Raw genomic sequence first — 14,135 nt, 5'->3', positions numbered from 1 at the left:
TCTCCACCGTTGCTCGACGCTGCGTGTACAGAGCAGGTAGTGCAACAATAGAAAAATAGTTGTGGGACGGCACTGTGTAGCGTTTGTCTAGGGTGTTGATCGTTTTCCTAAATGCCTCGTTTTGCACAGTGTTAATGGAGCCATATCTTTGGTCAGGTGATAAGTGATAGCCTCCGTAATGTCTTTGTGCCTGCGGGAGTTCGACGTGTATAGGGAAGCGCTGTATAAGGTTCCCGTTATTGATGTTTGGGTGGTTGACCGGGACGGATTTTCTCCTGTCACTTTCTCGTCATCCCTGACGTGCTCTCCGTTGTTGTTTCCCTGTTAATTTTAGCATCACACGGCACAGCTTCTGTATCACGTGGTATAAGGCTCCGCCCTTGTCATTTGTTGAGCAGGAAGAGTGAGCGCTTGGTTTCATGCAGAGTACGTCCCGGATCAAAATGTGAAGTTTTACAAATCACCACTTCTTTAGTTAATATCATTTCAGTCTCAGACAATCTCGTTTCTCTTACAGAGGTTGAATGCACCTTCTGCGGATGGCGGTACCACACAGTGTGCGTGGACTTCCCCTGCACAGAAGGCAACTACAAATGCTGTGAATGCTAAATAAAGAGAAACAAATGATCCCTGTTGTCTTTGCTTGATGATTGGTTTGAGTCTTGACAATCCACATTGCTGGCGTTGCATCTTTCAATGCCAGCAATGGCAGGTATCAGTGCTCAAACCTTTTGTGTTTGTTTCCAACAAGTTGCCCACCTCGGGAAACAAAAATGTGTTCTTTTACTTGTCAGATGAACATATGAGACACTTTGACTCTTCAGTGCAGTGTGGAGCCTAACAAAGATCTGTTTTGTGTCCCAGCTGATCAGCAGGAGGAGGAGAGTCTGACGGAGCAGCAGAGGAACATTTTCAGCTACTTGGACTCAGCTCAGCCACTACAGAGGAAACAATGAGCTCAACACAGAAGGTGACAGACAGAGCAGGACCATATGACCAAAGATATTTATCACCATATACATTTGAACATTTGCCATAACGATGTAGCTGACGATAGAATTGACACCAGACAAAATACTTTACAGCTGCACAACTTTATTAAAAACCCATCAATGTATTTTCACTGAAACAAGCAGCTGTTGTTTATGTGCATTAAAGTTATATAAAAATGTAACAGTGCAAATGCAAATTCCTCGCTGACAGTTTAACCAAAAGGCGTTTCCAGTGGAAACTGGCCGACACATCCTGAGCATAACCATGTATAATATCCACTAAACTTCAGAAGAGGTTATACAGTCGTGGCCAAAAGGTTTGAGAATTGCATAAATATTGGAACCTGGAGAAGTTGCTGCTTAAGTTTTTATAATAGCATTTTGCCTGCACTCCAGAATGTTATGAGGAGTGATCAGATGAACTGCATCGTCCTTCTTTGCCATGAAAACGAACTTAATCCCCAAAAAGCCTTACCACTGCATTTCATTGCTGTCATCAAAGGACCTGCTGAGACCATTTCAGTGATCGTCTTCTTAACTCAGGTGAGAATGTTGGCGAGCACGAGATCATCATGGCTGTATCCCGATTCAGGTTCTGCAGCTTTAAAGTCCTCAAGGGCCGCGTACTCAAAGACCGCTAAGGCCGAAGTGCGAGGCTCGTAGGCTCGTGAAATGGGACGTCTAGCCTCCGTCGCGCTGCCCAGGTTGCCTAGCAACCATGATACTAACAGCTGGAAACGTTTCATACAGCTTTGTTTGACAGAAATGAAGGAGAACATATTTAGTTCATTTGTTTCTACATGAGCTCTGTGTGATTTGATGAGTATCTGAGGCTGAGACCACAGGACTGTGAAACATGATTGTTGGGCTTCATTTCTGTGCTGAACAGTCGTTTAAGATTAGCTGTAAATAACAATTAGCTGATGTTGTTCATGAGACTAAAGTCATCTCACTGTGGTAATGTAAATATGATATGGCCAATATTATAGTTATTATATTAATCACTTCACTCACAGACAAGTATCTGTGACAGTGTGTATACAGATGTATCATATCTATGTATCATGTCTCAGTTATGTGTGCCTTTACTGTATTTAACACACACATAAGGCGCACTGGATCATAGGGCGCATACAAGTACCGTATGCGTATTTAAAAATAAAGCAGGAGCAAACCTGAGTTCGGTACTCACATTTTTATTACCAGTAATCGTCATCATCAACAACACACAAGCATACAAGTGTGCATATTTAAAAATAAAGCAGGAGCAAAACAAAGTTTGGTACTCACATTTTTATCATCAATCAAACCCATCGAAGTCCTCATCCTCTGTGTCTGAATTGAACAGCTGCGCTAAATCTCCATCAAACATGCCAGGTTCACTTTCTTCACTGTCAGAGTCACTTTCCGTGCCGTGCGGCTCCTTTGAAACGATGCCGGCTTTTGCGAAAGCTCGAACAACAGAGCCAGCAGCCATGTTAGCCCAAGCATCTACAATCCATTGGCAAATTGTGGCGTAACTCGCCCGGCGCTGCCTTCCACTCTTGGTGAAACTGTGGTCTCCATCGGTCATCCATCGCTCCCAGGCCGCTCGCAGCCTTACTTTGAACGGGCGGTTCACACCGATGTCCAGCGGTTGGAGTTCCTTTGTCAGGCCTCCCGGAATGACAGCAAGCTCACAGTTCATTTGTTTCACTAGTTTTTTCACATCGGCTGTGAGATGGGCACGCATAGAGTCACAGATCAACAGCGATGGTGATGCGTGGAAAAAACCACCTGGTCTCCTTACATACACCTCCCTCAGCCAGTCTTTCATCATTTCCTCATCCATCCAGCCCTTTTCATTTGCCTTAATGATGATTTCTGCTGGAAACTTCTCTTTAGGCAAAGTCTTTCGCTTAAAAATCACCATAGGCGGCAGTTTCTGTCCATTAGCATGGCAGCCAAGCACAACAGTAAAAGAAGACTTTTCATACCCCGTTGTGCGTATCGCTACCGTGCTGGTCCCCTGCTTCTCCACAGTGTGACTCACCGGGATGTCAAAAGTGAGCGGCACCTCGTCCATGTTTGTGATGTGGCTGGGCTGGATGTGTTTGTCGCCGATGTGTTTGCTGCAGTAGGAGCAGAAGATGGCCAGCTTTTCCTTATAATCCGCTGGAAGTTGCTGCGCTACCGTAGTCCTGGTCCGGATGGAAAAATGGCACCGTTTCATCAAATGAAAGCACCAAGACGGACCTCCTTGGAAATGTTCAATGTTCATCTCTTCAGCTAGTGAAACTGCTTTTAGCCGAATGGTGACCGTCGAAACGCTTCTCCCGCTCGTTCTTTGCTCGATGATCCACCGCTCGAGTCTTTCCTCCAACTCGGGCCTCCTCGCCTTATGTCCGCGGAAACTCAGCTGCGTTTTCTTGACCTGCCGGAGCTTGTTTTCCAGCTTCCTCCATTTGCAAACCATCGATTTGTTAATCTTAAATTCTCTCGCCGCTGCTCGATTTCCATGTTCCTCCGCGTAGCTGATGGCCTTCAGTTTAAACTGTGCTTCGCAAGCGTGTCTCTTTGGCATTTTCAGGGTTGTTAAAACAACGATGTTCTGCATAATGCACATAACTGTTCTTTTATACAGGTATAAAAGAACAGGTATAGGGCGCACTGCGCTATAGTAGGGCGCACTGCGCTATAGGGCGCGCCGTACTTTTTGAAGAAAATCTAAGACTTTTAAGTGCGCCTTATGGTCGTGAAAATACGGTATGTGTAAAAAGCAAACGTAGGAGCTGTGATAACTGTCTTCTTTTTTTTTTTTTTTTTTTTTTTGTCCCGTTTGGATCTATAGCCATCAGAATTGTTGTCTTGAGGCCAAGAAAGATGCCAAGCGGATTTATTTTACCAAGTGGATCATCATTGAATTAAGATGGCGCCAGTGAGGTCGGCTGCCGTCACGACTGCTCCGACCACTTTTTCTTTGTCTTTGTTTTTTTAAGTTAGTTTTCAGTGTTTCTAAATCGGCAAAATCATCACCATTGGGTACATTAGGTATGACAGTGACACTCTTGTTTCTATTGGTTTACAATGTACTCACAATTCGAAGTTTTTAACTCCGGATCCGAGCTGGCCGAGTGAGATCTCGAGGGAGAACAAAGGGAAGCGGCGGCAGCCTAGAGGGAAGCGAGCCGGCATCAGGAACAGGCTGAGAGCTCGTGCACACCGCACACCTCTGCCTAGCATCCTGCTCGCCAACGTCCAGTCACTGGAGAACAAGCTTGACGACCTCAGGGCCAGGATAAAGTTCCAGAGAGACATTCGGGACTGCAATCTCCTCTGCTTCACCGAGACATGGCTGAACCCAGAGGTGCCGGACCACGCCATCCAGCCGGCCGAGTTCTTCTCGGTTCACCGCATGGACAGGACACGGGACTCGGGGAAGTCAAGGGGAGGCGGCGTGTGTTTAATGGTGAACAACAACTGGTGCAACAGTGCGAACGTTGTTCCTCTCACACGCTCCTGCACACCAAATCTGGAACTACTGTCCATCATGTGTCGTCCTTTTTATCTACCTCGGGAATTTACATCGGTCATCGTAAGTGCCGTTTATATTCCACCACAAGCGGACACGGTCACCGCCTTATGCGAGCTGCATGAGGCACTCACACAGCACCAGACACAACACCGGGACGCTGCGCTTATTGTGACGGGGGACTTTAATAGCGCCAACCTCAAACGCGCAGCGCCGAACATTTATCAACACATCACCTGCCCCACCAGGGGTGAAAGGACACTGGACCACTGCTACACTACGGTCAAGGACGGCTACAAGGCACAATCCCGCCCCCCGTTTGGCAAATCTGATCACGCCGCCATCTTCCTCATGCCAAAATACAAACAAAGGCTGAAACAGGAAGTTCCGGTTCAGAGGAAGGTCGCGCGCTGGACGGCTCAATCGGTGGCCGCGTTACAGGACGCACTTGATGACGCAGACTGGGGCATGTTCAGAAACAACTCCGACGATGACGTCAACGTGTTTACGGAAGCGGTTGTGGGATTCATCGGGAAACTAGCGGATGATACCGTGGAGACAAAGACTATCACAACGTTTCCCAACCAGAAGCCGTGGGTGGATAAAACCATCCGCGACGCTCTGAGATCCCGCACCGCTGCCTACAACACGGGACTCATGACGGGGGACATGGACCCGTACAAAGCCGCGTCATATAACGTGCGGAGGGCGGTGAAAGAGGCGAAGCAGCGCTACGGGAGGAAACTAGAGTCACAACTCCAACAGAGTGACTCTAGGAGCCTGTGGCGGGGACTAAGGACAATAACGGACTATAAAGCACCAACAACCGGTATGACGAACGCGGCCGTGACTCTGGCAGACGAGCTGAACACTTTCTATGCTCGCTTCGAGGCTGCAGCTAAGGTCTCCAACAATGCTTGTGTTAGCGGCGCTAACGGCTGCAGACAGGAAGATACTGCCAGCACCGGAAACGTGCTCGTCATCTCCGAGCATGAAGTAAGGAGAGCCTTCAGAAGAGTGAACACCAGGAAAGCAGCAGGACCAGACGGCATCCCAGGTCGTATCCTCAGAGACTGCGCATACCAGCTAGCTCCTGTGTTCACTGAGATATTCAACATCTCTTTATCTCAGTCGGTGATCCCCACATGCTTCAAAGAGTCCATCATTGTTCCTGTCCCGAAGAAACCCCACCCTGCTTCTCTCAATGACTATCGCCCTGTAGCCCTCACCTCAGTAGTGATGAAGTGCTTTGAACGCCTGGTCAGAGACTTCATCATTTCTTCACTACCAGACACACTGGACCCACTACAGTTCGCTTACCGTCCAAATCGTTCCACAGACGATGCCATCTCTCATCTCCTCCACACATCACTCACTCACTTGGACACTAGAAGGGGGAATTATGTTAAAATGCTCTTCATAGACTACAGCTCTGCATTTAACACCATAATTCCCTCCACACTCACCACCAAGCTGGAGCATCTGGGACTCAGCTCATCTATGTGTCAGTGGATCTCCAACTTCCTAACTGGCAGACCACAGGCAGTAAGGATGGGCGGACATGTCTCAGCCTCCACCACTCTCAGCACTGGAGCCCCCCAGGGGTGTGTTCTGAGCCCCCTGCTGTACTCTTTGTAAACATATGACTGTGTGGCCACTACCAGCTCCACCACCATCATCAAGTTTGCTGACGACACCGTCGTGGTGGGCCTGATCTCTGATAACAACGAAACGGCCTACCTGAAGGAGATTAGGAATCTGGAGAACTGGTGCCAGAGGAACAACCTCCTTCTAAACGTCAGTAAGACAAAGGAGCTGATAGTGGACTTCAGCACTAAGCAGGAGAGGAACTACCAGACCCCCGTCATCAACGAGTGCCCAGTGGAGAGAGTGGACAGCTTCAAATACCTCGGAGTTCACATCACGCAGGACCTGTCATGGTCCTGTCACATCAACACCGTGGTGAAAAAGGCCCGTCAGCGTCTCTACCACCTCAGACGCTTGAGAGACTTCCAACTGCCCTCCAAGGTGCTCAGGAACTTTTACTCGTGCACCATAGAGAGCATCCTGGCGGGAAACATCTTAACCTGGTTCGGGAACAGCACCATGCAGGACAGACGAGCTCTACAGAGGGTTGTGCGGTCAGCTGAGCGCACCATCCGCTCCGAGCTCCCTGACCTGCACTCAATCTACAGCAGGCGGTGCTGGACCAAGGCCAGGAAGATCGTGAAGGACCTCAGCCATCCCAACAACAGACTGTTCTCTCTGCTGAGGTCAGGAAAGCGATTCCGCTCCCTGAAGACCAACACAGAGAGACTGAGGAGGAGCTTCTTCCCGCAGGCGATACGGTCTCTCAATCACACCACCACACAGTACTGACCCACACATACAGTTCTTACACACACTGGACTTTCTGGACTTTGGTTTTGCACAACACTGGTCACTATATTCTTCATTTCCGGTTAATACTTGTACAGCTGCTGTTATTGTGTATATATTTATTTATATTTAGATTTCTTCATACATTCTTATATAGTTCTATATTGTGTATTGTGTATTTTGTTGTACAGTTATTTTATTTTCAACTTTAATTTATATATTTTATCTTATTCTTCCCAGTTAAATTTACCCTTCATTCTAATTTGTGTTGTACAGTTATTTCATTTTTAACCTTAATTTATATTTTATTCCTTCCTAGTTAAATTTACCCTTTTTAATTTTTCATATTTATTTCCTATCTTATTCATAGCCTTTTCCTTTTTTGTTTTCTTTAGGTCACGAGCAGTTGTCCAAGCATTTCACTACATATCGTACTGTGTATGACTGTGTACGTGACAAATAAAATTTGAATTTGAATTTCATGGCCTTGCCATATTGGTCCATTTGATTGATCTTTATTATAATTATGAATTTATTTTATTTTCAGTTGCAAACGGGACAGACATAACTGTGGGATAGGACAGGGGGAAAGAATGAAAGAAAGAGGGGGAGAGAAAGAAAGAAAACCAAAGGGGAGAAGAGACGGTGAGAAGGGGGGGAAGAGAGAAAAAAAACAAACAAAAAACAAACAAAAAAAACTCCTGGGTCACCTGTATGGAGAAAAAAAAAACAGAGGAGACAGCAAACAACAAAGAGCAACATAATAATAGAAAAAAAAAGCACCATCACAATAAACTAGCTAGCAGTAGATATCAGTAGATACTAAATAATAAACGATATTGTGCAGCACGCAAGATAGACAGCGCACAATGTGCTTTGAGGCAGCAGCCAAGAAAGCTGTAGTCCGCGTCTGTGAATACCCGTGTGTGCATACCTGTGTGGATCAGCATGCTTGCATTCCAAAGGTTTCTCCATGTAATGATCTGCTAGGGAGTGTGGGGAGCCACAGCCCCGTCCTTTATGGTATCAAGCAGGTATGGAGGAGATCAAAACTCCAGACATCCAGAGGCCCCCAGAACACAAGAGACCAAGGAAGACCCACAGAGGGGAAGCTGTGCCACTGTCCCAGTAAGAGCTGAGGAGAGTCCCAGATGAGGGCTCATTCAGCAGCCGCGGAGCAGAAGCCAGGGGGAGTTGCAGTGACGCGCCCGTGAGCTCCGCCGGCAGCCAGCTGTGCCTGAGTGACTGAGCCCCAGGCCGAGAGGCCGGGGGCACCCCACCTCTGAAATGGCCCGAGCGAGCCCCAATAAGCGGCCGCCAAGGAGTGATCCGGTGTGTACCCGGACGCCCACCCCCAGATACAAAGAACCACCAACGCACCGACACCCGAGGGAGTCTGCCACCGGCAGGGGAAGTGGGGTGATAACTGTGGTGTGATAACTGTGTCTGATAGAATGAAGAGTAGACTGATATATGAAATATTCCTTTATTGGGTGAGAAAATCAGACCATGTCATAACTGCTGTAAGTCACACAGAATAGATATCAGAGCCTTAAACAGGCTGACTTCTGCTAAATGGGTCAAACTGGGCAGAAAGTCTACAAACATATAACATCCTTATAGAATATGATGTAACACTATAGATCAACTTAGCTCAGAATATATAAAGCATATAAACAGTTACAGCAATATGATGCAACAAACACAGCAGCTACTGATCCAAAATACTCAAAGCTTCATAGAACTGAAACCAACATTTATTTTAGCTCCATCCTGCTGCTGATACATACTTTAGGTTTCTGAACATTAAACTTGTTGCTGCCTTTCATAGTGTGTAGCTTGAAGGCCCTGAGTACTTTCTCCCACACTGAAAACACTGGGATGATCACATTATTTGAACATTACCTAATAAGACTGATTCAGCACAGACAGTTATGTTAAACTTTCCTAGCAGTCCTTCACAAACAGGGAACAGTCTGTCTATTCTCTCCATCTGTCAGCTGCTGCTGGCTCTTCCTCCTCCTCTTCCTCACACACTGCTGAGTTTGTCCTGGTGGATCATCAGGGCTGCAAAGCCTCACAGATGATGTGCAGCAGTGGCTCCCTCAGTCTGTCCTTACTCTGGACACTTGCAGTCGTCACACATGGAAATCAAATGTGTGATAAGCTGCAGGATTCAAACACAAGTGTAACTTATAAACACATGTTCATACTTTTATTCCACAATCAGAGAGAAAGAAACAGAGAGAGAGTGCAGGACAGACAGACAGGTGACAGTCTCAGGTGTACACACTGCTACACAACAGCACCAGAGAAGCAGGATTTAGTGTTTGTGTTATTACGAGTGTAAACAAGAAGAGTTCCAGATGGTGCAGTGGACACATGTGTGACTGCTGTGATTAAAGCATCTTTCTTTCAGCTTAACGAGTGAACCGTCAGCTCGTTCAAACACACGTTAAAGTGCGTTTGGCTCGACACCACCGAACAGAGGCAGCAATATAACACAGCTAACATTAACAGTGCAGTGGATCCTGCTTGTGCCGTGATGTTCAGGACTGCAAACCGAGCAGCATCACTGACTTTCAGCTTGTTGTGTTTGTGGATATATGACTGACTTTAATTATCCACAAAATCATCACATTCTCTGTCAGATTAAGGTCGACTATTGAACGGCGTATATTTTAAAGGCTTTAAAACCAAGTTAACGCTGAAAGTACAAACATCACTAATGTCACATGAGTCTGCCGACAAGGCATAGCTATGGCTATGAAATGCTCTTTGTGTGTCACTTCTTCATTATGAAAGATGTCATTAATGCACTAGTAATGTCTCATCTGGAGTATTGTTCAATCATTTGGTCAGCAGCTAATAAGACAGATCTTAACAGACTTCAGTTAGTCCAGAATAAGGCGTCCAGATTAGTGTGAAGATGTTCATACTATACTAATATTGATCAAATGCATAATAACCTTTCTTGGCTTCCTGTACAGGCTAAAATATTCTATGGCTTACTTGTAGTTCTAAAGAAAGCAATTCTGTTAAACACACCACATTTATTCTGCTCAGCTGCAGTATCCAGATGAAATACATCATCATATTACACAGTTTTCAACAAGCTGTAATTTAGTAAATGCTCGAGTTAAAAGTAACGTTTTGTAAAACTGTTACATTTAGAGCAACTTTTAAGTGGAATAAGTTGCCTTAAAAAATTAGAGAATTATTCAAAACTTCAATGAACACTTAAAAGCCGATTTACAGAGCTTTTAGTTGTTGTAAATATTGTAAGACATGATTTGTTTTTGAAATTTGTGTAATGTGCCTCAATGTTATTGATATTATTATTATTATTATTGATTGCTTATATTTGAACAATTGTGAAACCTCACTGTGGATGTAAGAGTGAAATTATGTGGATATCTTGAATCCACTTTATTGTGTAATATTTTATGTGAGTATTTGACGGAAGACGAGCAACATCTGTTGTGGAAGCTAACGGGGTTCCTTTAGAATAAACAAACATAGGATTTATTATCACTGAATAATTCTGTATAAATCTATACAAATTATAGAAATATGTAATAGGAAACAACAAAATAATCTAAATTATAAAATAGTGTGTGTGTGTGTGTGTGTGTGTGTGTGTGTGTGTGTGCATGAGTTTAGTGTTTGAACAGTCATGAATTATCTTTAACACCAGGTTGGATGTAATGTGTTAGAACTACCAGCAGGTGGGGATAAGAGACCTTTAAGGTGTTTGGTGCCACGCTCCACCTTCAGGTTTAAAACTAGTGTTAATGGAGTTTGAAGGTTGAGTTTGTTCCACGACTGCATTTCACTCACTGCCTCTGTTTGTATCTCTGTCACTGCAGGACCAACATGGAGCCAGAAGTCAGCGCTCTCAGGAGGCCGACAAACCTCACAGAAGAAAGGGAGAGAAAAAACACACCTGTGACGAGTGTGGGAAGGGTTTTACTGTGAGGGCTTCACTAAAACAGCATCAGGTCATCCACACTGGAGAGAGACCGTTCAGCTGTGACTTGTGTGGAAAGTCTTTTTCCTTGAAGGGTTACCTAAAACAACACCAACTCATCCACAGTGGAGTTAAAGCGTACAGCTGTGATCAGTGTGGCAGAGCTTTTACTCACAGTAGCCACTTACAGAGGCATCTAGTTACCCACTCTGGAATTAAGGCATACAGCTGTGACATCTGTGGAAAAACTTTCAGCCGGAGAGGGTACCGAAATACACACCTACGCATTCACACCAGACATGATGTGTACTGCTGTGAACAGTGTGGCAAAGAGTTTACAACAGACGCACACTTACAACAGCACATGTTTACCCACACTGAGGAGAGACCTTATCAATGTGACCTGTGTGAGAAGACTTTTAAAGCTCCACATCACCTGAGACAACACCAACAGATCCACACCAGAAAGAGACTCTACAAGTGCAGCTACTGTGAGGTATGTATTTATATTGTTATCTTGTCATTTTAGCCTGACTGTTTGGAACAACTCTGCTCATTAAACTGTGTTAGCATGTTAGCAATTCTACTGCATGGAAAAGCAGCTCTGAGTGATTATTCAGATTTTCCTTTCAGTTATGATTTTAGTATTACTGTAGTATTATGGTGGTAGTATTGTAGTTATTGCAGCCCAGTAAACTGAGTGTGTTAACTGAAACAGTCAAATGTAGTTGGACGTCTGCAGAGATGCTCTTTATTTCAGGCGACGTTCAGGATACAAATGTTGAAGGACTGACTTACACTGTCTTTGTGTCTTTGTTTAGAAGCAGAGCGACACAGATGGATCCAGTTCTCAACCCTGTCATCACTGTGGTGGTGGGAAAGACTTTCATTGTGACCTCTGTGGAAAAACTTTCAGTCAGCAAAAGACCCTAAAAGTACATCAACGTAGACACACTGGAGACAAACTGAAATACTGCAAAGAATGTGGGAGAAGCTTCACCACATCACATCGCTTAAAACGACATGAACTGATTCACAGTGGGGTTAAAAAGCACCTCTGTGATCAGTGTGGGTCATCCTTCACCACTGCAGGTCAGCTTAAATCACACAAAGGAGTCCACACAGGAGAGAAACCACACAAGTGCAGACACTGTGAGAGAAGCTTCTCACATTCAGGTAATCGTAACATTCATGAACGTGCACACATGGAAGGAAACTACAGCTGTGACCAGTGTGACAAGAGCTTCAGGAATCTCAGTTCATACTCTGCACACAAACGATCCCACGTTACTAATAAACTGTTTCACTGTTACCAATGTGCCCAAACATTCACCTCATTGTCTGCTCTGTGCAAACATCAGCGCGATCACTCAGGGCTGAAATCACTCCCATCACTGGATCACAGTGAATCTGAAGTCACAGAAAGATCCTCTGGTTTCTGTGTCAGACTCAAAAAGCTTGAGATCAGGCTCCACAGAGTTCAGATAGAATCATTTAAACTTGTGTTGAACTGAACTGGTTGCTGGGCTGAACTTCTACATAATACAGATCTACATGAGATCTTCTTTTCTGTTGTTTACTGAGTCAGTTTTGTCCTTTTTTCTCTGTCCTGGTTTTGCTCGTCTGTAAATGATTGAAACTCAGTCAAATAGTTCATTGTTCTCCAGCAAAACGTTTTGGAAACTCATGTTTAACCTTTAAAACTCTGACATGTTTTAGCACACAAGGCTTCATCGGGGAGTTCACTCATGATTGGACCATGAGAACAAAGGTTTTTAGTTCTTTCAAAGAGAGTCTTGGAGATGTTTGATGTTTCTGTTTTTCTGAAAGAAAAACTATTTTTCTTGCTTTATGTAGTGTGGAAGTTTTTAATGTTTCTTCATCTGTGATGTTCTTGAATGTGTTCACGTGAAGATGGTACAAATAAACTGTCCTTTCAGCTTTAGCTCCTAATTTATTCATTATTTATGGATGTAGCACAGCAGCCGTCTCTTGATTAACACATGGAGGGCTCGGGATCTGATGGTGTCGTCTCCCTAATTTGCCCACTCAGTAAATCTCACTCATGGCCAAGAAATTGAAATAAACCTTGTTTCCCTGCTGGATAGTGATCCACTGTAACTCTGCTCCTCCTTCCTGTTTAGGATTTCTGTGGCTGAAGTAAAATTCCCTCCATCCATCACTTATCCTAGCTAACCCAAAGTGAAATAAAGTTTTGCTCGTCTTAAAAAAGCATTACAATAATGGGCATTACCAATGCAAACTGAATGATACAGAAGATGAAAGAAGAGACTTTGATCAGTTAATAAAGCTCATGATCTGGATTCATTGTGGCTGCTACACAGATACTTCTGGGTCACTTCTCTCAGTTAGGAACCTTCCTCACCAAACTGACTGTTGGACCACACCCCTGGTTTCATGAGAAATTGTTTCAGCCATGATTTCTCTTCCTGTATTTCAGAGTAAAGACTGAAGTGACAAATGGAAGCATGTTTAAAAACACAATGTGAGAGAGACGTTGAGGTCCTTAGAAGTTAGCCTGGGTTTTTCTGTCACCCTGCTAGATGTTACACACCTTGTTATTGGACTGATTTCTACTGCTGGACTACTCCTGCGGAGAGTATTGAGCTGTTATTGAGCTGCACATACGTTACGACCTGCTTAAGTTCGAGGTCACAGCGTCTGTAGAGCAGCTGGAACATAATGAAGTCTACAAGGTTAAAGTTTTCTCTTCAGTTATTGTTCTTTCTGCTGCTTGGTTTGATGGATCTGAGAGCTTTTGTTTTTATTATTGTTATTATAATCATCATTAATATTTTACTCTCTAGAAGCTTTAAAATAGTGTTTGTGTTTGAAAAAATTGATTTAAGAATTGAACAGAAACATCTGTCCTTCTGAAAATCGCCCAAAGGCACGGAGACAAAGTCAAAGGATGCAACCTGTAACTTTCTCTTCCTTCATGTCAGGACCATCATCCATGATTTATATAAAATGCATATAGCAACAGTAGCACTTTAGTTTGGACTTTATGATTTCTGTAACTGGAAAATATTATTTTGTTTAAAGACAGAAGTGACCGCATAGTTGCAACATCAAAGGGAAATATTAATTAATTAGCATCAAGTATATTTGTTGCTCAAGCGTTTGCACTATAACTTAAGTAGGATTATAACTTTTAAGGAAGGAAAGATTTCAGATATTTAGTTCACTGTTTCAGTTATTTTATATGAAATTAAAACATTTACGTTGGTCAAATATGATGCTCTAAATCAAATAAAAGTTT

The 14,135-nt window shown here is 44.1% G+C and overlaps 2 protein-coding genes across 2 annotated transcripts in view; both read left to right on the top strand.

Moving 5' to 3' along the window:
• LOC147337022 (uncharacterized) overlaps positions 1–12,941 on the top strand; it is a 20,683-nt gene extending 7,742 nt beyond the window's left edge. The window contains exons 2-4 of the mRNA XM_086287213.1: positions 865–970; positions 10,752–11,348; positions 11,674–12,941. Coding sequence (XP_086143339.1) covers positions 953–970; positions 10,752–11,348; positions 11,674–12,366 — 1,308 coding nt within the window. The 5' untranslated portion in view covers positions 865–952 and the 3' untranslated portion in view covers positions 12,367–12,941. The remainder of the gene's footprint in view (positions 1–864; positions 971–10,751; positions 11,349–11,673) is intronic.
• Positions 1–14,135, top strand: part of LOC147337013 (protein NLRC3-like) — a 504,309-nt gene that overhangs the window by 240,733 nt on the left and 249,441 nt on the right. The window lies entirely within an intron of this gene.

Source organism: Aulonocara sp. 'chitande type north' Nkhata Bay, linkage group LG3 (assembly GCF_057382095.1).
Source record: "Aulonocara sp. 'chitande type north' Nkhata Bay isolate Kocher_YH1m ecotype deep benthic linkage group LG3, A_spYH_male_GT1.1, whole genome shotgun sequence".
NCBI lineage: Eukaryota > Metazoa > Chordata > Actinopteri > Cichliformes > Cichlidae > Aulonocara > Aulonocara sp. 'chitande type north' Nkhata Bay.
Note: the sequence above shows the minus strand (reverse complement) of the source record. Positions and strands in the feature narration are given on the sequence as shown.